This window comes from Electrophorus electricus, chromosome 10 (genome assembly GCF_041902795.1).
Source record: "Electrophorus electricus isolate QZ-2024a chromosome 10, ASM4190279v1, whole genome shotgun sequence".
NCBI classification, from domain to species: Eukaryota; Metazoa; Chordata; class Actinopteri; order Gymnotiformes; family Gymnotidae; genus Electrophorus; species Electrophorus electricus.
In genome coordinates this window covers 31949370-31973689 of record NC_137506.1, presented here as the reverse complement: position 1 = coordinate 31973689, position 24320 = coordinate 31949370, and the positions used below count along the sequence as shown (strand labels likewise).

Below are 24320 nucleotides of genomic sequence, written 5' to 3'. Positions count from 1 at the left end.
TGGTCAGAGGGGACGCGAGCTGCAGCGGTGGAATAGCGACACTTGTATCTGCTCGGGATTAGAAATACGATACAGCGCCATCTAGTGGAATTATTAGAGCTACCTTTGTCTTTTTTTGGCTTGAAACATTTTAACATTTATTTGTTAAAAATAATTAATTTTACTCTGTATTTGTCAGTTTAATTTGTATTGCTGAACTGAATTTCTTAAGGTGCTCTAATGTAGGCCTCAGTATATAGCCTACAAAAATGCAGTTTTACCACCCTCACCCCTGACACTCCTCACTGCACACTCCTCACTCACCACCCTCACCCCTGACACTCCTCACTGCACACTCCTCACTCACCACCCTCACCCCTGACACTCCTCACTGCACACTCCTCACTCACCACCCTCACCCGACACTCCTCACTGCACACTCCTCACTCACCACCCTCACCCGACACTCCTCACTACACTCCTCACTCACCACCCTCGCCCCCTGACACTCCACACTCACCACCCTCACCTCTGACACTCCTCACTCACCAACCTCACCCCTGACACTCCTCACTACCCACCACACCTGTGGCAACTTCACCCATTTCAGAGAGCTCACGGAAAGGTTTAAATGTCATTTAAATATACCATTCATTTTCTGCACTGTGGTAGCCTAACAATTGCTAAATATTCCAAAAACAGTATCAGAAAAAAAATATATATAAAAGGAGAAACAAAAAAGAAAACAATTTCCTTTGCCAGTGTTTTCCTGTATTTCAGTTTTTGTTAGCGGCCGGTACGAGTGGTCTCCTCGGCCCCTGCTGCTTCAACCTGAAGGTGTGAGGGCTGCCTGCTCTTCTCCTCCTCCAGCGCATGTACCCGGGCCTCCACCTGCTCCAACTGAATCAACAACGTCTGTTGGAGAGCCAGTGTCTGCTGCAGCTGGCGCAGGAGGACCTCCGCCATGCCACGCATCTCCAACCGCCGCTGTGACACAGGGACAGAGGTGAACTTCACCAACAGCACAGTCTAACAGGAGAACTTCACCAACAGCACAGTCTAACACAGGTGAACTTCACCAACAGCACAGTCTAACACAGGAGAACTTCACCAACAGCACAGTCTAACAGGAGAACTTCACCAACAGCACAGTCTAACACAGAAAAATGAGGTGAATTTCATCAAGAGCACAGTCTAACACAGGTGAACTTCACCAACAGCACAGTCTGACACAGGAGAACTTCACCAACAGCACAGTCTAACACAGAAAAATGAGGTGAATTTAATCAAGAACACAGTCTAACACAGGTGAACTTCACCAACAGCACAGTCTAACACAGGAGAACTTCACCAACAGCACAGTCTAACACAGAAAAATGAGGTGAATTTAATCAAGAACACAGTCTAACACAGGTGAACTTCACCAACAGCACAGTCTAACACAGGAGAACTTCACCAACAGCACAGTCTAACAGGAGAACTTCACCAACAGCACAGTCTAACACAGGTGAACTTCACCAACAGCACAGTCTAACACAGGAGAACATCACCAACAGCACAGTCTAACACAGAAAAATGAGGTGAATTTCATCAAGAGCACAGTCTAACACAGGTGAACTTCACCAACAGCACAGTCTAACACAGAAGAACTTCACCAACAGCACAGTCTAACAGGAGAACTTCACCAACAGCACAGTCTAACACAGGAGAACTTCACCAACAGCACACTCTAACACAGACAATACAGAGAGGACTGTAATGCAGCTCAGCTTTAGAGTCTAAAAAGGAGTGTGAGCGGTCTACAAGCCAAACACTAATAAAAACACACCACTGTATAATATGGCAAACAAATACACATACTGCATATTTCCATGTAAACAATATCAGAGAGCTGTGGAAAACATCTCGAGTTTCAGATCTTATGCACAGAACGCATATAGTTTTCCCCTGTAGTACACATAGTAGTAAAATTAAATATACTATATTACTACACATGCTACATATACTAAGATTGGATTTTTGCATCCATTTTGTGCACATAAATGTGCACATACTAAATGTACTGAGTAGTAAGTTTTTGCTCAAATATGACAAATTTCCCACTGCGACCTGTGACCTACTTTATAACAAGGAAGAATAATCTACAATTAAAAAAGTCTTACTCGTTCTATGGTAAGTTGTTTTCTTTGGTAAGAGTTGTAGATGTAGAGGGTAACAGATCCCAGCAGAAACACAGAGAGGTACGGTAGCAGGTCTTCTATAGCCCAGTAAAAGCCCCTGTCCAAGACGCTCTGTAATAAAGCTCTGAACTCATCCCAGATGAGGTCCAGCCCTTCGGTCACCCAGCTGTGTAGGCTGGAGAAAGCAGAGGCCCAAAGGCCAGCCAAGGGCCAGGTGTAATTACACATCTGACCTGACCACAGCACAGTAAAGAGCAGCACAGTTCCCCTTGTTGTTTCAGTGTGTGGGGAAATCTGTCTGTGACCTCACCGCTAAGCATCTCTTATGACATCAGAACATTCCAGGCCATTTATCCACAGGAAATGATGACAGATCACAATTTTTCTGACCACCTTGATCACACTACAAGCTCAGATTTCAAAATAATTTTATTTTTCATTATAGAATGCAAAAGAAAACCCATTTAACCACTCCAAACTGTAGTCCTAATACATACATACATTCTGATAATCCTGTCATAGCAGTCACAGTACACACGGCTCATTAAGGGAAGGGACGTATCAACTTAAAAACAAACAAACAAATGTGGATTTTGAACTCCAGATCTGCTTTAAACAGACCGAACTTTAATCATCAGCATACATATCCATAAACAACAAACACACTTCACAAATGTACAAAAATACATGACTTGTCCTCCTGCATTTAAATACCCCGAGACAACCGTGTCTTGACATCAACAGTGTAACTGCACTAACAGTGCTTGAAAGTTCTTGCAGAAAAAGCAGATTCTGATAAATATGAACAGAAACATAAAAATCATTCCTCTAAAGAGATCCCAGGATAGCCAAGGTCGTCTTTTTAAACATAATTAAGAAAAGAGAAATGATTCATGCAAAATTAGCATTTAGTTATTATTACTTTAGTAGTGACTGTTTTAGAATTCTGTTATTTCAGAACAACTTGTTAGCTAACTAGCGTGATTTGCTATTAACCTGAAGGAAGGACGTCTATGGCATCACCCTGGAGATATGAGCTTTGTGGATCAGTATTTCTCCTTGTAAATAGCAGAATTCTTTGGCTACACTCTTAATTCCATGACATTTGTTTCCGTAACAGAAACATTTAGTAAAGTTTCTGTTATGGCTTCCTGATTTTGTTTTTCTTGTTCACAGCATGTTCGCACTCCAGAGACAGGCTGCAGTTTGGAACACAATTTGAAACACACCTGTGCCAGGTGAGGGAACACTGTAGAGTGTTGTGTGTCAAGCAGAAGCATCAAACCAAGCTCTCCCAGACAGGAAGGTCTGAGGGATGAGGAAGGACTTCAAATTCTCTGTCCTGTGGGTGAAGTGACCTAATCTTCCAGTCACATGTTGATCTTAACGACATCAGCACTACATATCTTCATCATCGTCTGTGAACTTGTATTTTGCATAAATGATGAGCATGACCATCGCCATGACGATGCAGAGAGAGCCAATAACCAGGTAGGCGATGCCCAGGAACTGGTTCTTGCCCCCCATCCAGGAGACATTGCTCAACACCACCTTTTTAGTGCCCCCAAAGCTAATCACTGGGTAGCCTGGATGATTGATTAAGGGCCAAAACAAGGAAATTCTCAATCTGTATAAAATTCTCCTTTATGCTGCCTTATGCTATATTAACTAGTGCCACAATCACTAATTGTAGCTCAGCGGTTTAAGGAACTTGACTAGTAGTCAGAAGGTTGCCAGTTCAAGTGCCAGGTTGCCATTGTTGGGCCCCTGAACAAGACCCTTAACCCTCAATTACTCAAGTTGTCTTCAGTCTTAATTGGAGGTTGTAGGATAAAAGATGCAGTAAATGCAAATGTTTTAGGAGCTTTAAGTCTGCAGTGACCTTCAAAAGGTGTTCGTTCACACTGAAACTGACAGGTCTTTTGACTAAAATGCCCGTCTTAACCTGTGTGAATAGGAACAATTAACATATTCAAAGCACACGCGCACACACACACGCTCTCCTTCTTTCTTCTGACCCCCTTCACTTCTCTTATTTTCTCTACCTTGGTCTCCATTCCTCCTGCAGTACAACCAGACCACACCTGGCCAGCCAAACCTGTTTATCAGGCTTTTATGCCGATAACCCTGCAGCAGACAATATGAAGCAGGAGGTTGTAAACACAGCCAGACGGAAGCCCTGTTCTGCCAGGAGGTAGGGCTATTTGAATCCGGTAGTAGAACCACTGAATATGTAGGAGCTAGAGAGCATGAAGACACCCCCCTCCCCCCCACCTTTGATCTAGCCCACCCACTTGTTGAGACTGGGGCTCTGGAAGCAGGTCCAGGCTCTGAGGTCATCTCTTAGAAGGATACTGTAGTTGATCAACAGCGTATAGTTGCCGGCAGGAAGTCCTTGGGCATAATCCCCCTCTGCGATTCGTCCGTACAGCTTCTGGAATTTAGGCAGGGCTGCCTGCCTCATCCATACCAGGAAGTTCTGGTTCAGGAAACCGTTATTGGCCTGGTCGGTGGGGTCCAGCTCGTATACTGGCTTGGACCAGTTTACAGGTTTCACGGTACCTGGGAGACAGATTTCAGCCTTCACCTCCTCTACACATACAGTTCACTGCTACCTGGATTACAGAGTCCAGTAGTGCCTCCAGTTGGAGCACTATTCCAGCTGTACATCTTTAATGCACATACATTTTTAAAGACAATAAAATCACAAGCCCCTTCTTGGGGAGCCAAACTGTAAATCATACCTTCAAACTTCTAGTCAAAGCCAACTAATTGCCTTAAATGAAAACAATGCAATAAAAGCTGACCAAGTACCTTGATCAGGCAGGTCACTTAATAAAAAGCATTGGGATGTTTTATAGGGAAAATTGAACTGAACGGGGAAGTACCGCTGAAGGCGTTGGCAAAGGAGCCATTGACAAGTGCAGGATTGCTGTATTTGATGTTGTAGTCAGTCCACCACGCGATTCCTTTCCCATCCAAAGGAACCTGCTTCTTCATGCCATTAACGACCTGATACAGCTGGAAAGTATCTTTTTTTAGGGATAAAAAGATAACGTGACTAAAGGAATAGTTCAGCAAAAAATCCATGAATCAATAAAATAAACACAATTTTCCCCCTTACTGCAGACATAGTTGACCTGCCATTGTCCTTGGTCCAGAGCTTGCCTTTACACTGAAGCTATGCTTATGTAGCCAACAAGCGAGAGACACTTATTCCCACCAATCAGTATTTGGGGTAAGGGGAAAACTGCACGTTTTGATTCTTAACTAAACTATTCAATGAATGAATGAATGAATGAATGAATGAAGTTACACTTATATAGCTCCTTTCTTCAAACCAAATAAAGCTTTACAAATCAACACACAACTTTTACATCCAATTAACACACCGGTGAGAAGTGGCAAATAATTGTACATAGTGCACTCTCCCTCAGAAGCCACAGACCCCTGGGGGCCTGCATCAAACACAAGAAGAGAAGAGAGGGTGACAGCCAGGACAGAGTGCCATCCATCAGTGGGCATGCAGGCATACACCCCCCCCCCCACCCCCCACACACACACACGGACTTTAAGCGTAGCCAAAACCCGACACCCCAGAGGAAACCCACACAGACACAGTGGGGGAAATACGGAAACACCAAGAGGAGTTTTCACATGGGAACTTTAAAGTTACTGTTTTGCTCACATATTCTGTTAAAGATAAAGGCTAATTGAAAAAATTAATTACAAGTGCAGAACACACCATCGCTATATAATATACACCATCTCTATATAATTCTCTATATATTGCCTGCCTTGCATTTAAAGCTCAGAAGATCCAAGAGACCATGCAGAAGTCAAGGAAAACATAAGACAGAAAGATAAAAAAAATAAAGTGTAGATTTGGTCAGTTGGGAGTGTACTGTTTGTGTCAGAAGTGGTACAGTACCACTGAACATGCTGTTGGCTATGGATCCACAGGGCACGATTGGGTTATTGTTAGAATCATACTGGTAAGGCGCGCAGCTATCTTGAGGATTCTGCATTGGGAGGAAAACAAAATAAAGGGAATTATGTGTTTTAGAATGAAAAATTAGCAAAGTGGTATCAGACAATTCAAGGACAGTTTTCCTGGACAATGCTGTTGAAATTTCACTGCTTTACATTCACATTGTTGTGTAATCTACACCATGCTCTTACATTGAAGTAGTAGGTATCTCCTGACAGCTGGTAACCATCTTTAGAGACACCATAGGTTCTGAAGTTCTGATAATAACTGGTGAGGCCATAATAGAAGAAAACAGGCCCCTGAAAAAAAAACAAAACAGCATGTGTATCCCCTTAGTGGACATCCACCCTACCCAGCACATGGTTCCACCGTGGGTGACCCAAAGAAAAACAAAGCACGCTACCTCAAACAGGGTCGTTAAGGTGAATTCCATTTGACACATGCAATTCTCTGCAGCAAAACTGGTGCACTTGAAGCACGGTGAGGTTGCTGCAACACCTGTGTAGTCAATCTGTTACACACAGCACACAAGTAACATTCATATTTGATGAGATTCCATCATCCGGTACACTCCACAACACAGGGTTTTAAGTTACATGCAAACATCTGAATACTTAGGACCTGTGTAACGCACATTGTGAATTGATTTAAATAAGCTCAAAACAGCAGACAACACAAACAAACCTTAAGAAAGCTTTAAAAATCTAAGAGTCTAGATTGTCTAAATGAGCAGTGTAGCTGAGGCCAGCACAGTTCACCTGTGTTATTACATAACCGCGGGTACCTTGTACCTGTGAATACTTTCAGGCCACTCGGTAATGCAGATTCATATTCATACTCCTACTCTTCCCCCTCACCTCCAGGTCTGTGATCTTCTGCGAAGTCACGAAAAGTGCGACCCCGACGCCGATGAAGGCCAGTCCGATGAGCGTGAACCCGGGGATGACGATACCAGCGGACAGAATAGGCTGCCAGGCAGGGAGCCGCTGCTGCGTAAACGCCGTGTTATCTGGCCTGTTGGTTCTCGACGGTCCGGCTTTCATTCTGAGGGCGTTCCAGAGACACGAGAACGCGAAAGGTTTGTCTTAAATGAGAGAGAGAGAGAGAGAGAGAGAGAGAGAGAGAGAGAGAGAGATATGCTGAGGTTAAACATGTCTCAGCCAAGTTATAAGAATCCTTCTGGGTGGCCAACGTTGCTTTTTCTGTTATCTAGTTTATATTTTGTGACTTACCCATATTTGTTAAACTACACTGTACACGCTTGAAATGCCAAAATGATACTGCAAAACTGCTCATCACTTTTGATGCTTTACACGCATCAAAAGGTTTTACTCATGTCCAGTCACATAATTATGTTTGTTTAAACACGATGCTGCCAAAATCTTATTTCCTCGGTGCAGTTACCAGCGACTCAGATACTCCACAGCCAACCCTCCAACTCACCTGGCTAATGATCTTGGCAAAAAATCGATTGAAGGTTTGATCAAATTGTCCAAGAAAGCATAAATGAATATGTCCTTCTATTACGAAGTCGTTAGCGAACAGTGGGAGCGGATTTCGCATACCTGTCGAATAGTTTACCTGTAACACGTCCCAACTTCCTGCTCTTCTCCGCTTTTAGCGCCGCCTCGATTCATTTGTGTGACTCCACACTAAAGTTGTGTAACTTTTAGTTTGGCGTTTCTTGTTGCGAATGGGTTAAAATAAGTATTCATTACCAGTTATGACCCGTGTTCATCAATCTAGAAATAGTACTGAAAGACCATTATCAAGTAATACATAATTCGCACAGAGAATATAAATCGGGCTATTCAGAAATGATTAAAGATGTTATTGATCACGTTTCCATCAAAGTGATTTTTTATACTAAATTTGCTTTATCGTTTGAAATATTTGCCGATATAAGATACATTTGTAACGTGTTAAACTAGAACTTTACCGACAATTCCCTTTTACATTGCCTGTATTGAGAAATGTTAAGCACTAAATGGTCAGCCATTGTGTGACAGCCTTACATATGATTATTCATGTAATATTTGTAAGTACTTGTAAATTAATAGTGAAAGACAATTAAGATACATTAAATAATAGCTAAATTAATAATGAAGTACATTGTCAACATAATTGTTTTTTTTATTATTATTTTTTAAATAATATAATTTCCCAACGTTTGTAAACGCCACGTCTCTGCCCCCAAATTTGATCGACAGGACTTTCAACCAAATACTGCCTTAAAAATATTAGCCCCGCCCCGTCTAAAATAACTGGATTGTGTGATTGGCTGTTTTTTAACTGCTATAGAAACCTCTGGTTCCTTTGTGCCGGACGGTAGCTAACAAGAGGTAAATAAACATTTATTTCCTAGATAACATACAATACGCGTATGTTGGTTTAATGTGCCTTTACGTATTGTAATATGGACGGTGACTGCTTAATGAATGTTAGCACAGTCTTTGCTAAATAGCAACCACAAATTGTTCAAGATAGCCGTATAGTCACTGGCTACTTATAGCTAGCTAGGCTAACTGCTCTAGCCGAATTGATTCAATATCGATTCTTGTCGTCAGATAATATTATAGTCAACAGAAATGTCGTTGCATTCTGCCATAGTTTGACAAAAGCGAAACAGTTCACCGAATTCTAAGCAGCTTTGAGTAGTTTAGCTAATCCAGCTAATCTTTATTGGTGTCGGTAACTTGTCGGTTCGTTTTAAACGGCTTTTATCCAGTCAGGCATGCTGGCTAGCTCGTTAGCTAACGCTCGCGAGTTATCTTAGCCTATCTTAGCTTAGCTTTCCCCGGAGCGAGCTAGCGGCAGCTGACTTATGTGAGGTGGTGTTGTGTGTTGTGTTAAATCGCTGCGTTTTCGACCAGGACGGGCCATCGCAGATTTGTTATTTCACAGCGCACTTTCTTGGCCCTCATGTTTGTTTCTGATTCTTCCTTTATCTCCCAGCGATTGAATGGATATTTCCCGGTGCACCGAGAAATGGGTAAAACAAAACAAGGTTACGTTAATGTGCAGCCGACACGAATTTACCATCACGCACATCTTCCAACGCATTAAACCGACATCTTTTTGTTCATCTTTCTGGCCATTCTTAGGGCTAACCATTAATAAGTTAGTCGTAGTGGGAGCAGGACTAGCCTATCGTACACATTAGAGAAAGGTACAGTTCAGAATAATCAAAAAGAGAGCCCACCAGACATAATAATCCAATTAGGTGTGCAGCTATGGTTTTAACCGGCGGTGCATTTTCAAGCACCCATCAGAGAGCTTCTTGTGATATGACATTTTGGGGTAATCGTCCCTTTCGGAATGTGGCTTAGTTAGTGAGTACATAGCATTTACAAATAGTACGTTAACGTGACGGCATTAATTTACCGCCATCGTTTGTTCTGTAGGCAAGAAATACGCTTTTCTCAGACCATCGAGATTGTGAGGTTCGGCTTTAAGTCCTTGGTGAGATTGTCCCATATGTTAGCTGCAGTGGTTTGAAAGTAATGTCTGTTTTTTTAAATGAATGAATGCTAAGGGACTTTACTTAAATGTAATATTTTATTCAACACCCGAAGCACAAAATGAATATTTTGAAGGCTACAACAATGCGCAAAATTGAAAGTGAATAAGGGGAAATATAAGTATTAAACATAAGTATTAAACATGACAATTTTACTGCAATAAGCGTTAATTAGTTAAGGTGTGTAATATTACTTTAATGATCTCTCCAATTAGTTGACCATAGTTCAGTGTAAATTATTGAGCAGAGGATTAAAACCACTCTGCCTGTATGCTTCCTTAATCAGATTGTAAATTGAGTCATGTATTAGCCTCAAAGAGCATTCAGAATAAATTAGAGCCAAATGTACATGACTATAGATACCAGACATGTGTACATCAACTCCAGAGGTTTTCAACTCTGCCCCACAAAGCCCATTCTGGAACTTTGTAAGCTCAGCTAGCTAATCAAATAATTATTGTAACACTGAGCTATTCAAGTCTTGGCCTTCCTGGTCTGTAGAATGGATTTTCCACCCTCCTTTTACCTACGAGTAAGTCGTGGTGGCCAAGCAGTTACATTAGATGTTTGATTACCTACAAGTGATTACAAAATCCACAATGTGGTTTAGATAATCAAGAAACTGTTCAATCCGTATACAACCTCCATACTGTTTATGTGACACCAGATGGAAGCAGAGATGCTAATGTGATATGAACAAAAGCTTTGAGAGACTTATAGATGTTGGTGTCTGAGGCAGGAGCAAATATGTATCAGTCAGTTTTCAGAACACTGCCAAAAGTCTGTCCTAGAGAAGGCACCAACTTTTTAAACAGTGGCATTACAGAGCCTGCCTAATGTTTTAACAAAGTAGAGTTATCAAATGGGAGAAAGTTGAACTCCTATTTAATGTGCCCAGCAGTGGCGATGTTGGCTGTAGGCTATGGGTTTCCTAGGCAACGCCATCCCTGCCGTGAAGCGGCATTTTGTTGTGAGGTGACTTCTTAAGAGTAATTACTGGGAAGATCGAAGATCATTAAATTCAAAAGGCAAATGCTCAAAGAAAAGTACTGGCAAGCATTTAGTTCCATCTGACATGGATTTAAGGGCTGTCAGAGATTGAATCAAAACACCCAAACAAAAGACAAAACCCTCCGTGAATCGACTTTCTTTGCTGTCTTTTAGTTGCCTTGTGAAATCCCCGATTGGACAACCATTACGAATCCGCGTTCAAAACTGCTATGTGGTTTTGAATAAAATGTTACATTTCAAAATTATGAATAGGTATGGTCTGATTCATTTGAAAAGCCACTGTATCTTGTGTCTTAATGGAGCTAGCATTTGAACTGAAACATACTTTCTTTGGAAAGGGAGTATAGGTCAGTGTGTGTAGGGCTGGGGTGGGGTGGGGGGGTAAAACTGCACTGCCATGCACACACATTTAACTCCTGCCCATTCTGTGTTGACTTAAGACATGCAGCTCAACTCCAGACATCTCACATCTCTCTCTCAGCTCAGGTCCCTGTGACATCATTCACGGCTTCTCACTTCTCATCTTTGCACCTGTTGTTCCAGGAGAGGCCTCTGTCTTCCTCCATCATGCTGTCAAATAAGAAAGACCCCGGTTCTTCGTCCTCTTCTTCCTCGGGGGGCAGTGGGGGTGATCGGGCATTGGACACCCCCGCGGGGTCCCAACCGGGCACCACTGGTTCCGCAGCCTTGTCCGCGGATGTGAAAAAGAAGGAGAGGGCATCTCCCAGCGGTGAAGCATGTGGGCCACCTCTCCCCCACCCCTCTGGCCCAGGAGGGGCAGAGCAGGACTCGGCCGAGGGTCGCCGCACTAGCCGCCGCAAGAGAGCCAAAGTGAACACCTACTTTTTCTGCACCTATGGACGCCTGCCTCGCCATTAGTGTAGAGGGACATACCTGTGTCTTTGTTAGCTAGTACTTGTTGCTCATTCATAGGATTTTGTGCTGTGTATTCTATCAAGCATACTTGCTCTCTGGTGCTCCAGGTTACTGTGCTGTATAAGTTTACTGTGTGTGTGTGTGTGTGTGAGAGTGAGCGAGAGAGAATCTACCTTCCCCTTTGTGGTTGTCTATGGCATGGTATTTTCAGTAGAGTGTGCGTGGGTGGGTGGGTTTTGTTGTGGATGTGTGTTCACTGGTGGGCCAGGGCACCATGCCAGTGTGTGTCTGCAAGTGTGTATGTGTCTATGAGCATGTGTGAGTGCGCACAGGTGCTGGTGGGTCAGGGCATGTAGTTGCCAACAGTGTGTGTGCGTGCGTGCGAGTGAGTGAGCGATGTTGGCCTACAGCATGGTGTGTCCCCATTCATGCTCCGTGGGTCTGGTTGTAAGGGACATTGAATGTTCCCACTACTGCAGGTGGAGTACAGGGAAATGGACGAGAGCCTGGCCAACCTGTCCGAGGACGAGTACTATTCAGAGGAGGAGAGAAATGCCAAAGCAGAGAAAGAACGAAAGCAAGTGCTCCCTCCACCTGCACCACCTGTGGAGGAGGAGAACGACAGTGAACCCGAGGAGCCTTCAGGTGAGCAGGACGTGCCACAGGACGGAACATGTTGGCATCAGGACACGCCGCAGGGCGGGGCATGTTGGCGCCGATACGGGCTGAAATCTTCACATGGGGGCGCTATACACTCTGAAATAGCTTCAGTGAGGGAATATGAACCCACACGAGCAGGATTTCATGAACTAATGTATTCTCTGAATGCATAAATTATATACATGTTGTGTAATAACCAGAAACTTGGAAGAAGCAAAATCATGTGGCCTGAGAGAGTTTACACGGATGGGGCAGTGGTAGCTCAGTGGTGAAGGTACTTAATGTGGGTTCACATTCCCTCACTGAAGCTATTTCAGAGCGTATATCACTCTGAAGGTACTTGACTTGTAATCGGAAACTTGTGGGTTCAAGCCCCACCAAGTTGCCACTGTTGGGCCCCTGAGCAAGACCAACTGTCACTTAATTGAAAGTCGCTTTGGATAAAAGCGTCTGCTAAGTGCTGTAAATGTAATGTAACCAAACAGCAGTAACCAAATGTTGGATTTTTCAAACTATGCTGTGAAAGGCAGCCAGGGAACAAATTAAGATTTCACAGTGCCAGGTGAAAATAGTCATCAAATTATCACTACACTAAAATATAATCTCATACTTCCTAGTCCATAGCCCATCTTTTTATATATATATATATATATATATATATATATATATATATATATATATATATATATATATATATATATATATTATATATATATATATATATATATATATATTTATATATTTATAGATATATATCTCTCTCACACACACACATATATATATATATATATATATGTATGTATATGTGTGTGTCAGAGAGAGCATTAAGAGTTCTGTTTGAAAGCGGTGCTGCATACCAGAGACTCTTATCACTTTTCCACCAATCCAGTGTTGGTGTGTTCATGCAGGATCTAGTGCCAGTTCCTGTGAACTAGCGAACCTTTAAGGGACGGACCTGCGTTTGCCCTGGTTTGAGAGTCCAGTGATTACGTATGAGGAAGTGGGTGTTCCATCATCCAGAAACAGCTGTCATCAGCTGCATGGCAGAACATGCTCTACTTTTGCCAGTTTTGCGCCTTTCTGTGACTGTCCAGAACTTGTCTCCTCCACTCGTGATTCTTTGCTGCTGTTTTTGCTGCGGTTCTTGTGCTTTTAGCTGTAAACGGTGGAAAAGCAGGTAAAGGACTTTAGAGTGTTGTCAGGACCCCACAGGACCCTTTGGCCACTTGCCACATAGACAAGTAAGATTATGGGACCAGAATGGCACCAAGTTTTCCGGCCAAGAACCTGTGATTTTGTGGTGTTAAAGTGCATAGGAAGATGGCTCTGAAAGACAGTTCTAGGCAGAATGTGTCTGCAGGTTATTTGTATTGATTTAGTGTGTGTGTGTGTGTGCATGTGAATGTGTGTGTGTACTCGCGCTGCATTTTTCTTGCAAATTACCCCCACTGCTATGCTGAGTGGGACCGTATGTGACCATGTGAGGTCTCACCTGTCAGCTGACCTTTTCTCAGGGTTAGAGGGGGCAGCTTTCCAGAGCCGCCTCCCACATGACCGCATGACCTCACAGGAAGCAGCTTGTTTCCCTGACATCATCAGTGGTCCCCAACAAACTCAGAAGGTCTTCCTCTACATCCGGAATCGCACGGTAAGACAAGGCTCCGGATTGGTCAGAATGTTTTTAAGACAACAATCACAGTCTGAAAGGTCAGATCAGGATCTATGCAGCTTTTAGTGGAAACAACCAAAAGGTTTCGGTCCTTTTGAAACATGTTTCCACTTGGAACCAAACAGGTCTGGCCCAGACGTTCTCTGGCCTGTGGCTACTGGAATGTCTGTAGAGAGTGACTGAGTTAATGACGTGATGTGGCCTGTCACACCAGTCTTATCAGCATCACCAGTGTCACTCTGTGAATCCTGAATCATTTCCTGAAATATTTCACCAGTGGTAGATGGGTTCAAAGCTGAATCCCTTCACCAATAAAGAGCCTGGACCGATCTGATGGTCCTTCCACCAGCAGCAGGCTGGCGGAGTCCTGAAACGTTCTGCACACAATCTTGAATCATGTTTCTTTTCCATCGTCTGTGTTTCTAGCTTCAGCTCTGGTTGGACAACCCAAAGGTCCAGCTCACCTTCGAGTCTACCGTGCAGCAACTGGATGCTCCGTACAACAGTGAGTGCATCACTGGACTTTAACTCATCTGCGCAACGACTTACTAGTCACTGTTTGTTAGTGCGCATCGTTGCAGTCGTTTAATGTTGTCACTTCACTTCTACAGTGTCAAGGAAATAAAAATCCTTTAAAAATAAACTTGTCATGTCATTTGGATGGTTTTTATTTCTTATTTTAAGTAATTCTTTGATTGCTAGGGTTTAATAATTAGATCTGTATCTCGTGCCTTCTAAAGATCCTCTCACTGCTAACTTTGATTTATGTTATATGCATGTCTTTTCTGACACAATCTGCTGTGGTTGTGGTTGTGTTTTGTACTTTTATTGTGCAGCTGCTGTGTGTAAAGGCCAGTTGTGTTTGTGTTCCCCCACAGGTGATGCCGTCCTTGTGCACAGAATCCACAGCTACCTGGAGAGGCACGGTCTCATCAATTTCGGCATCTACAAGAGAGTGAAACCTCTTCCGAGTAAGTTAGAGGTGTTGCGTTACCAAGGAGAAGCCATGCTGGTGTGGAGAGAGGAGCGTGTGTGTGGAGGCGGGTCTGATTTGAGAGGTCTGTGTTTAGGTAAGAAGACAGGGAAAGTGATTGTGATTGGTGGGGGCGTATCTGGTCTGGCAGCTGCGAGGCAGTTGCAGAGTTTCGGCATGGACGTGACCGTGCTGGAGGCCAGGGTGAGAAACACATACCACATAACACACACCGGACACGGGATTATAGTAGCTGTAAGGATTTGCTATTCTGTGATGTTTGTGTTTTACATGCAACCTGGTCTCTTGCTGCTGTTGACAGGACCGTGTTGGAGGGAGAGTGGCCACCTTCCGTAAGGGGAACTATGTGGCAGACCTGGGGGCCATGGTAGTCACAGGCCTGGGTGAGCCCACACTTCACCTGGACACTAGAGATCGCAGTAAAGGACTGCATGCTCCTGTAGGCTTGGTGTTGCCAAAATTTTCTTGATCCTGCAGGGGGCACTGTTTCACAACTTAACTGCTAGTGTGTGTGTGTGTGTGTGTGTGTGTGTGTGTGTGTGTGCGTGCGTGCGTGCGCGTGTGCATGTCTGTCTCTCTCTCTGCCCCTGTCTCTCGCTCTCTCTCCCTCCCTCCTGCTCTCTTTCTTTTTTCTCTCTCGCTCTCCCTCTCTCTCTATATGTCTCAGGTGGCAACCCCATGGCTGTTATTAGCAAGCAGGTAAACATGGAGCTGGCCAAGATTAAACAGAAATGCCCCCTCTACGAGGCTAATGGCCAGGCTGTAAGTACACACGCTCAGACACCCAACACACAGAATATGCGTATAATGTAGCTCAGGGCAGGTGGTGTTACACAGGTCTCCATAAGAACCTTACTCCTCAGGAGAGAGGGTCTCCTCATGTTTCTCTGATCCACCTGGTTCAGCCCCTGCAGGTCCTGGATTAGGTGGTGTGTAGTGGAGTCTGAGCACAGCTCTGCATCTGCACAAGGTCCAGTGCAGCCCTGCAGGGGGTGCTGCAGTATGAGCTGGATATGGAGGAGAGCTGTGGCCTCCTCAAAACTAGCTAAAGACAGTTTGATGATAAATAAATAACTACAGATACATGGATCAAGGGTAAAACAATAACAACAAAAAAATAATGAACAATGAAACATCTCAAAGGGAGGTGTCAGCTCTCTTGAGAACATGGTTAGTCTTCAGGCTCCTGTAGCTCACCTGGTTGGGCAGGTGCATCAAGGTGCTACCAGCTACCCAAAAGTAAGGCAGCTTACCCATTCAGTGGTCTCCGTGACAACCTTGTTTAGTGGTATATAAACGTGCCGTCAACACACTGTCTATTGGCAATTGTCATGCTAGAGGTGGGCGTGTACATTAGAGGCCCCTCCCAATTCTTGTGCAAAAATCCAGCCACCCCAGTCAGGAACGGTAACAATGACGCGACCGTGGTTCTGTGTTGAATAAAGAGCTTGTTTTGTGTTTGTCATTTATCTGTCAATGTCTACATTGTATTCTCATGCACACATTCTCTCTCTCTCTCTCTCTCTCTCTGACAGGGCGAGCGATGCACTAGTGTGAGTATTTAATTGATCCTTTCAGTCCAATTTGGGGTGGGGCATAATACCACTTAGTGTTGTTGTTTACCTGAAAAGCTCTGTAATGAACGTCCTGTAACGGCAGCGACCAGTTAAAGATGATAGGTGATTCCTCTGAGCAGCACCAGACTTCAGCTCAAATGGGTGGAGCCTGATCTTCTAACAGCTGAAATGTCTCTGCTAAGTTCTTCTAGTCTTAATTTTTTTCCCTCCCCACGTGTTAGTTTCCTTATCTCTTCTGGTGTTGGGGTGGTTATTGTTATTTGCTGTTGATTGTCATCTTGTCGTGTGTGTGTGTGTGTGTGTGTGTGTGTGTGTGTGTGTGTGTGTGTGTGTGTGTGTGTGTGTGTGTAGGTTCCAAAGGAGAAAGATGAGATGGTGGAACAAGAGTTTAACAGGCTCCTGGAGGCTACCTCATACCTTAGCCATCAGCTTGACTTCAACTTCCTTAATAACAAACCTGTGTCTCTGGGCCAGGCGCTCGAGGTGGTCATTCAGTGAGTGCCCTCCCACTAGTTGCATTTCAGCCAATCACAGACTCACAACCAGCATCTCAGTCACTCACTGTTTCTCATAGTCCATACACTATAGAATCAAAGTCCTACTAGAAATGTACTCAGTCAGGTACGTTACCACTACCTCCTCCAGAAACTCACTACTGTAAGAAACCATGTATTTATTTGTGTGTGTTCAGGCTACAAGAGAAACACGTGAAGGATGAACAAATTGAACACTGGAAAAAGATTGTGAAAACACAGGAGGAGCTCAAAGAGTTGCTCAATAAGGTAAAGCAGGAGTAAAGTCTCCACACACCGCCCCACACACAGATGAAGAGAAATTCCCTCATTTCTCTCTCTCTCTCAGATGGTGGCTACTAAGGAGAAAGTGAAGGAGCTCCATCAGCAGTATAAGGAGGCGAGTGAAGTGAAGCCTCCCAGAGACATTACAGCTGAGTTCCTGGTCAAGAGCAAACACCGTGACCTGACGGCCCTCTGCAAGGTGAGACAGACACACACACACACACACACACACACACACACACACACACACACACACACACACACACAGAGCATGCACATTCACGGACCACACACATACTGCTTTTGTGTTTGTATGGTTGTGGTTACCCACCAAACCTGCGTTCACATATGAGAAAACATCCGCCCACAGTGAGCCAGTCTAAAGGTAAAGATAGACCAGACCACACACAGGATTTTATAAAGTCCTAATGAAGCTTATTTAAACTGCTAACTGCAGTCATTCTCCCAGCCAGTTATGGGTGGTTTTAATATTTAATTGTATTTCCTTGAAGCATTAATCTAGGCAGATTAAACCTTAGTGCTGAAATGAGGTGTTTTATCATGTGAAGTCATGCTCTCCACACCTTCACCTAGTAGGGCAGACCTAAATATTTAACAGTGTTTAACAGCTAATTTCAAGGCCATATCAACTCCCATGTGAGTGAAATTTAGCACACAGCACTTCATTTTTGGGGCTTTTATCCTTTAGGGCTTCCTAACGTAAGCCCTGCCTGGCCGTGTCTACCTGGTAATAGCCAGGCTAACAGTACTGTGAGGTTAAAAATAAAGCCATACTATCATGTAATCTGACGTGGAACAACCCTTTGACTGCGTTGGCTTGTAGTCAAGGGAAGACGTGGTGTTGGAAAGCCAGTTGTAACTGAGGAGTGAAGGCCTTCTGCTCTGTACGAAATGCAATCCAACAGAACGATGGGAACAGTGGCACCCTGTGTGTGTGTGTGTGTGTGTGTGAGAGAGAGCGATTCGGCTTTGAAGTGGCTTCTGGACAGGTGAGGTAGGGTACTCTCGGCTTCCGTCTGCCTGGGCTTGATTCAGCCGTCTACCTCTTTTACTTCAGAACAAAGCTGTATTTGGCCATCTACACACACACACACACACACACGAGGCTGATGAGAGCTTTGTGATGTGGTGATAAGCTTCATATGGGGTAAAGGAACATGCTTAGTTCTGTGTAGCCTGGCAGACAAGGTAGGTGTGTGTGCATGCGTGCCTGCGTGTGGGGAGGGGTGGGGAGTTGTTCTGGTGACACAGATTGTGTCTGCTTTTTGCTGAAGGCTCTGATCTCTTTAAAATCCTGTTGTTGTATTGCTCTTAGTGTGAATGTGTAGCCATTTTATTATTATATGATTACAAGTGTGTGTCTGTGCGTGTCTGTGTTGTAGGAATATGATGTGCTGGCCGAGCAGCAGGCAAAACTTGAGGAAAGACTACAGGAACTAGAGGCCAATCCTCCCAGGTATCTATCTCTCTCACCTCCATTCCCCACATGCATACACACTGTGCGTGACCCTAGATGTAGCTGTAGCTAAGGGCACCGTGACTACGGTACAGTGGTGTGGTCAGCTCTTAGCTCTGGCTGTTCAGTTGAACACCTCCCCCTCTGTTACTGCCAGCTGATGACTTTACTGCACTAATTCTCCACTCCCTCCCTCCTCCCATCCTCCTCCGTGACTCCAGCGATGTGTATCTCTCATCACGAGACAGACAGATTCTGGACTGGCACTTTGCAAATTTGGAGTTTGCCAATGCCACCCCTCTCTCCACTCTGTCTTTAAAACACTGGGATCAGGTAACACCATCTGTTTATAAGTGTGTATGTCTGCACACACATGGTTCTGTCTCTCAGTGTGCGTGTGCGTGTGTGTGTGTGTGTGTGTGTGTGTGTGTGTGTGTGTGCGCGCGCGCGCACGTACAGGATGATGATTTTGAGTTCACAGGCAGTCACCTGACGGTGCGGAATGGTTACTCATGTGTTCCTGTGGCGCTGGCCGAGGGCTTGGACATAAAACTCAATACAGCTGTCCGCCAGGTGCGCTACACCTCCTCAGGTAAGTCCTGGCATTTACACAGCACCTGCACACACCTAAAACAGACACACACACACCTTCAACTGACCGACTACATTTAGGAAAGTTACTGACTGTTTATGTAAATTGGATTTCTGGTGAATTCATGCTCGTCTCTCTCTCTCAGGCTGTGAGGTGATAGCAGTGAACACGCGCTCCACCACCCAGACGTTCATCTATAAGTGTGACGCCGTGCTATGCACGCTGCCTCTGGGGGTGATGAAGCAGCAGCCCCCTGCAGTGCAGTTTGTGCCCCCCTTGCCTGAGTGGAAGACCGCTGCCCTCCAGAGAATGGGCTTTGGGAACCTTAACAAGGTGTGTGTGTGTGTGTGTGTGTGTGTGTGTGTGTGTGTGTGTGTGTGTGCGTGCGCCTGCGCGTGCATCTCTGTTACTGGATTTGTGTGTAATAGAGGGCACTGTACAGTCCAACATCAACTTTCACGGGTTTGACATCCAATAATCGGAATTCTTTTGGAGTCCTGTGGCCTATTGCAGAAAATTGCAGACAAATTTTCTACATGTAGACTAGAAAATGTAAAGAAAAAAAAAAAAAAAAAAGTAAGCCATAAATGTATAGTGCTGCAATATTCATCCATTTTATCATTTACTCCCATAAACATACACAAGTTTATTAAAAAAAGTTGAAGGGAGCTCGAGAAGTGTGGATGACGGCAGGCACTTTGTGTTTACACGGAGGGCATTTGATGCAAATCAAATGTCGCGTGTGTGTGTGTGTGTGTACGCGCTGTAGTTCCTTCACTGCATTTGCGTGGAGTTTGTGTAGAGGGCAGGTTAGCGCAAGACTGAGATGAGATCTTATTCTGAGACTACAGATACATGGTGTTTCCTGGCTGAATAAATAATGTGTGGGCTGTTTGTCATGCAGGCTAAGGTGGGGATGCAGGTGTGTGTGTTTGGGGGGGGGGGGGGGTAAATGTTGCAGTGTAAATGGCAAAGGTTCCTTGCTGAAAGATATACCACACAACCCAAACACAAACGTTATGGGCTTCATTGTCCTTGGTACAAGGTTACCATCATCTGAACTAAAGAATCTGCAGAGCCTTTCCCTCAAAAATGAACCAGAGTGGTTGTGGGGTGAGGAGGAGAGGGGGGTGTTGCCATTGGGTCAGATCTCTATTATCTCCTTATGCTGCAGTGAATCACTCGACACACAAACACTCGCTCTCTCCCTCTCTCTCACTGCCCCCTTTCAGCTACAGTAGGAATGCTGCAGTATTATGCAACCTGCAACCGTTTTCTTCCCTTGGCCAGCAGAGGGCGCATTGCACTGTGCAGCCCTGCCGCATCTGTGATGCCTGCATAACCTTCTGCTTAGTAACTAACTTGAATGCAATCTAATTGTTTTTTCACAGTGGGGTTTTTTTTCCTCTCTTCTTCTGAGACTTAATGTTGTGAGGATTCAGAACAGGGCTGGGCTGTTGGTGTGTCATTTTAGGGTTCTTGTTTAAGTTGTGGGATCTAAGGCAAGGTTTCAGGGTTCTGCTTTAAAGTTTGCGTGTCTGAGTTCAGGTGTTCATTTATTGCCAGTGTAGGAACAGAGAAACATTTGTGGGTTGTGGGATTTGGACAGGAGTTGTTATGGACCACATTCATGAAGTACTGAACATGAGACCAGACCGAGACCTGAAGCAGTGTCATGTGGGCCACTTGAGGTCTGATGCAGTTTGTCCTCCGTGCCATTAGGTGGTGCTGTGTTTTGACCGCGTGTTCTGGGATCCCAGTGTGAACCTGTTTGGCCACGTCGGGAGTACCACGGCCAGCCGCGGAGAGCTCTTCCTCTTCTGGAACCTCTACAAAGGTTAACAACCAGTCACAATCTGCCCTAAGGTGCCTTAGATTGGGGAAAAGTGAAATTTGAAGCCTTCAGCATGAGGGTGGCCCTGCTCCTAGAGATCTACAGTGACATTAAGATTTAGAATAAGCTTCAGCAAATACATCAGGGCTTGTTTTGACTGTAAAGATGCTTGTTGGATGTGTCATGGCACTTCTTAAGCCTGACTGGTTTTTGGCTCTGTTTACCTATCCTTAGCCCCCATACTGCTGGCCCTCATGGCCGGAGAGGCCGCAGGTATTATGGAGAACATCAGCGATGACGTCATCGTGGGCCGTTGCCTAGCGATCTTGAAGGGGATCTTTGGTAGCAGTGCGGTCCCTCAGGTAGGCTTGTATGGCCAGCATGTGATTACCAACACAGTGTTAAATAAAGCTCTCCTACCCAGATTATAGGGCACCTTGTGTTTTTTGTCTCTGTGTTTATATTGATAAAGCACTGTTATGTAAGTGTGTTGTATGTAATGATGCGTAGATTTTCCTTTTGGAGAAGCTCTTTCACATGCAGAGCAGTAATGTGAGCTCAGCCACGCTGGGCCCTGCTGACTGTGTTGAAACTCAGATCTAATCCTACAGCAGAAACAGAGGAAACGTCCACCCAGTTTAATGGCTTTCAGGGTAGCCAAGTGAAGCCCACTGTAACTAACACACACACACACACACACACACACACACGGCAGCTTTGGCTCTGTTCCAACACTAACATCGGTGTAATTGTTGCTGGGTGTGTTGCCGTGGCAGCCGAAGGAGACGGTGGTGACGCGTTGGCGCGCTGACCCCTGGGCTCGGGGGTCCTACTCGTATGTGGCAGCTGGTTCCTCTGGCAACGACTATGACCTCATGGCCCAGCCCATCACACCTGGGCCAGCCATACCTGGGGCTTCACAGGTCAGACACACCCACACCGCCGGGCTCCCTAATCCGTCTAGTAACTTAGCAACCAAACACTAAAAGGAAGAAAGAAAGGAATGTGAATGAGGTGTTCAGGTTATCTGGGACCAGCAGCTCTAAAACTGATGATGATACATGGAACTGCATATTTCTGCTGTGGCCCGTTGTTTGTGGTATGCTGTAAGAGAAGGCTGTTTGAACGTGCTGAAGATTACTGAGTTTGGTCACTCTTATTTGCGGAGTTTAAAATCTGAACAGCGTGGCTGGTGACCTGATGTATCTCATTACTGACAGCTCATGGTGGACAGATGTTGACATCAGTCATCTGACTGCACAAGTCATTGAATTGCAACCACAGTGACTCTTTACTACCTGTTCTTGTACCTTTTTCATTTTTTACCAGTAGTCTGGCTTAAGCAGAAGCAGTCAGTAATTAACTTAGTCCTCTCTAACTATCTAATCAATGGAAACAAAACTACCAAAAGTACAACATGTGTAAGAGAACTGTTGGTATAGCTAAGGAATACGGAAGTTCTAGTGATTTCTCTGTCCAGCTGTTAGTCACGGTACCTTCAGTTCCTGTGCGGTTCTGTGTTTTGCAGCCAGTACCTCGACTCTTCTTTGCGGGGGAGCACACGATCCGGAACTACCCGGCGACGGTGCACGGGGCCCTGCTGAGCGGCCTAAGGGAGGCAGGCCGTATCGCGGACCAGTTCCTCGGCGCCATGTACACACTGCCTCGGCAAAGCACGCCCACCGCCAACCCACAGCCCTCTCCTAGTGTGTAGAGAGAGTCTCTCACACACACCACAGCCCTCATAGAGCATGTAGATAGATAATGCCAATCCTCAGTCTTCACCCAGAATGTAAATGCATGCACACACATGCCTGCACCCACACCAACCTGCAGCTCCCTCCACAAACTGTTGAGAGACAAAGAGAGAGACAGACAAAGATTGGAGGGAGGGATGAGGCACAGGAAGTCTGGGAGTTATAGCCAGTGAGATGATTCTGAGTCTAGGAGTGTGTGTGTGTGTGTGTGTGTGTGTGTATGCGCATATGTGCAAGTTATAGGAAAGGAGGGAGGCTGGATAGACAGAGTGGGAGACAGCAGGAGATGAGTGCGGATAAGCAAACGGAATTAATGTTAACAAGAAGTCAGGAAATCTCTGGTGAGTCAGACTGTGTGTGTGTGCAGTCAGTATTGTTCTTGCTGTGGAAGCTGGAGTTTAAGGCAAACTCAGGGTCTTCCTGTTAGCTGTGTTGTGGCTAGCTTCACTCCCTGCTTCAGATGCTCTGCTTCTTTTGGGGAATTTTCTACAATCTACTAAAACATTCCCAGTGACCTCATGTCAGGCTAGAGGTTAAAGTTTGGAATTCCTCCTTTTGGGAGTTGTTTATGGGATGATTAGAAAACCTGAACTAGATCAAGTGAACTTCACAAGCAACATACAATCAGACACACACACAGCTGTGTCCAGGGTCTGCATACCATGAAGAGCGAGCACTAATGAAGTTCAACCCTAGTGGAGATGTTTGTGCTGCCTCGGTACATTCATGTGAACCTCCTACATGGCCTACAGATCACACCCATGGCTGTAGGGAAACGCTACTCAGACGTTTCTCAGAGCCAACGGCGGAGGAAAAGGTGCCTCTATCTACGTTGCCAGCGCCGAGGATTAAAACAACTTCCTAGCACATGTTTCAGAAGGGACTTTCTCTCTCGTCTCATAATTTAACTCGATCATGGACTGGAGTCAGAATCACAAACCTCTGCTGCACCAGTTATGCATGCTCCTTCATTTTTTTATTTTTTGTTCTGTGGTGTGGAGGAGAGACCCCGCGCTTGGTGAAAGTGGGTTCCTGCAGGCGTCCCGTGTCCATCGATACAGTAGAGCCACCATTTTAGTTCAGGACGGAGAAAAACAGTATCTTGTTAAATAGTTATTTTTGTTGAAATATGAAATGTGTTGAAGGGGCAGTCTTTTTCTTACTTTTTTTTTTTTTTTTATACTTTGTGGACTTTGGTATTAAATGAAAGAAATGTTGCTGAATTTTGAGCCCTCTGCTGTGTGTGTGTGAGTGAGAGGGTAGAGTTAGTTCAGAAAGTAATGCACAAAGTCTTTGCCCAAACTCACTTTTGTTTCTTCTCTTTTCCTCCATCTCTCCCCTCACTTCCACAGTTCCCTCGTTCACTCTGCTCAAGTACTGATCTCTCTCTCTCACACACACACACA

General features: G+C 44.8%; 2 protein-coding genes across 9 annotated transcripts; one reads left to right on the top strand and one right to left on the bottom strand.

The window, feature by feature from the left end:
* Positions 1–103: 103 nt before the first annotated feature.
* Positions 104–7777, bottom strand: tmem30b (transmembrane protein 30B). 3 transcript variants are annotated; one of them, XM_081721153.1, is made up of 8 exons: positions 7594–7734; positions 7008–7234; positions 6554–6661; positions 6342–6449; positions 6091–6181; positions 5048–5191; positions 4454–4721; positions 104–966 (listed from the first exon to the last, which is right to left on the bottom strand). In XM_081721153.1, exons 2-8 carry the CDS (start codon positions 7191–7193, stop codon positions 885–887), a joined length of 987 nt encoding a protein of 328 aa, XP_081577279.1. In that variant the 5' UTR covers positions 7194–7234; positions 7594–7734; the 3' UTR covers positions 104–884. The 3 variants fall into 3 exon arrangements, with proteins under 3 accessions (XP_081577279.1, XP_081577278.1, XP_026877593.2); XM_081721152.1 differs by lacking the exon at positions 104–966 and adding an exon at positions 2577–3745 and having other exon boundaries at positions 4515–4721; positions 7716–7777; XM_027021792.3 differs by lacking the exon at positions 104–966 and adding an exon at positions 2577–3745 and having other exon boundaries at positions 4515–4721.
* A 656-nt stretch (positions 7778–8433) lies between these two features.
* Positions 8434–24137, top strand: kdm1a (lysine (K)-specific demethylase 1a). Of its 6 annotated transcripts, none has more exons than XM_081721148.1 (22): positions 8478–8492; positions 9106–9157; positions 11225–11512; positions 12037–12202; positions 13738–13865; positions 14313–14391; positions 14765–14857; positions 14957–15063; positions 15182–15263; positions 15548–15642; positions 16416–16433; positions 16809–16951; positions 17149–17239; positions 17319–17453; positions 18658–18731; positions 18953–19064; positions 19191–19323; positions 19469–19656; positions 21046–21160; positions 21392–21519; positions 21934–22080; positions 22686–24137. In XM_081721148.1, the coding sequence occupies exons 2-22, from the start codon at positions 9113–9115 to the stop codon at positions 22869–22871; spliced, it is 2553 nt and encodes an 850-aa protein (XP_081577274.1). In that variant the 5' UTR covers positions 8478–8492; positions 9106–9112; the 3' UTR covers positions 22872–24137. The 6 variants fall into 6 exon arrangements, with proteins under 6 accessions (XP_081577276.1, XP_081577274.1, XP_026877551.1 ...); XM_027021750.3 differs by having other exon boundaries at positions 13732–13865; XM_081721150.1 differs by lacking the exon at positions 9106–9157 and having other exon boundaries at positions 8434–8492; positions 13732–13865.
* Positions 24138–24320: the final 183 nt, after the last annotated feature.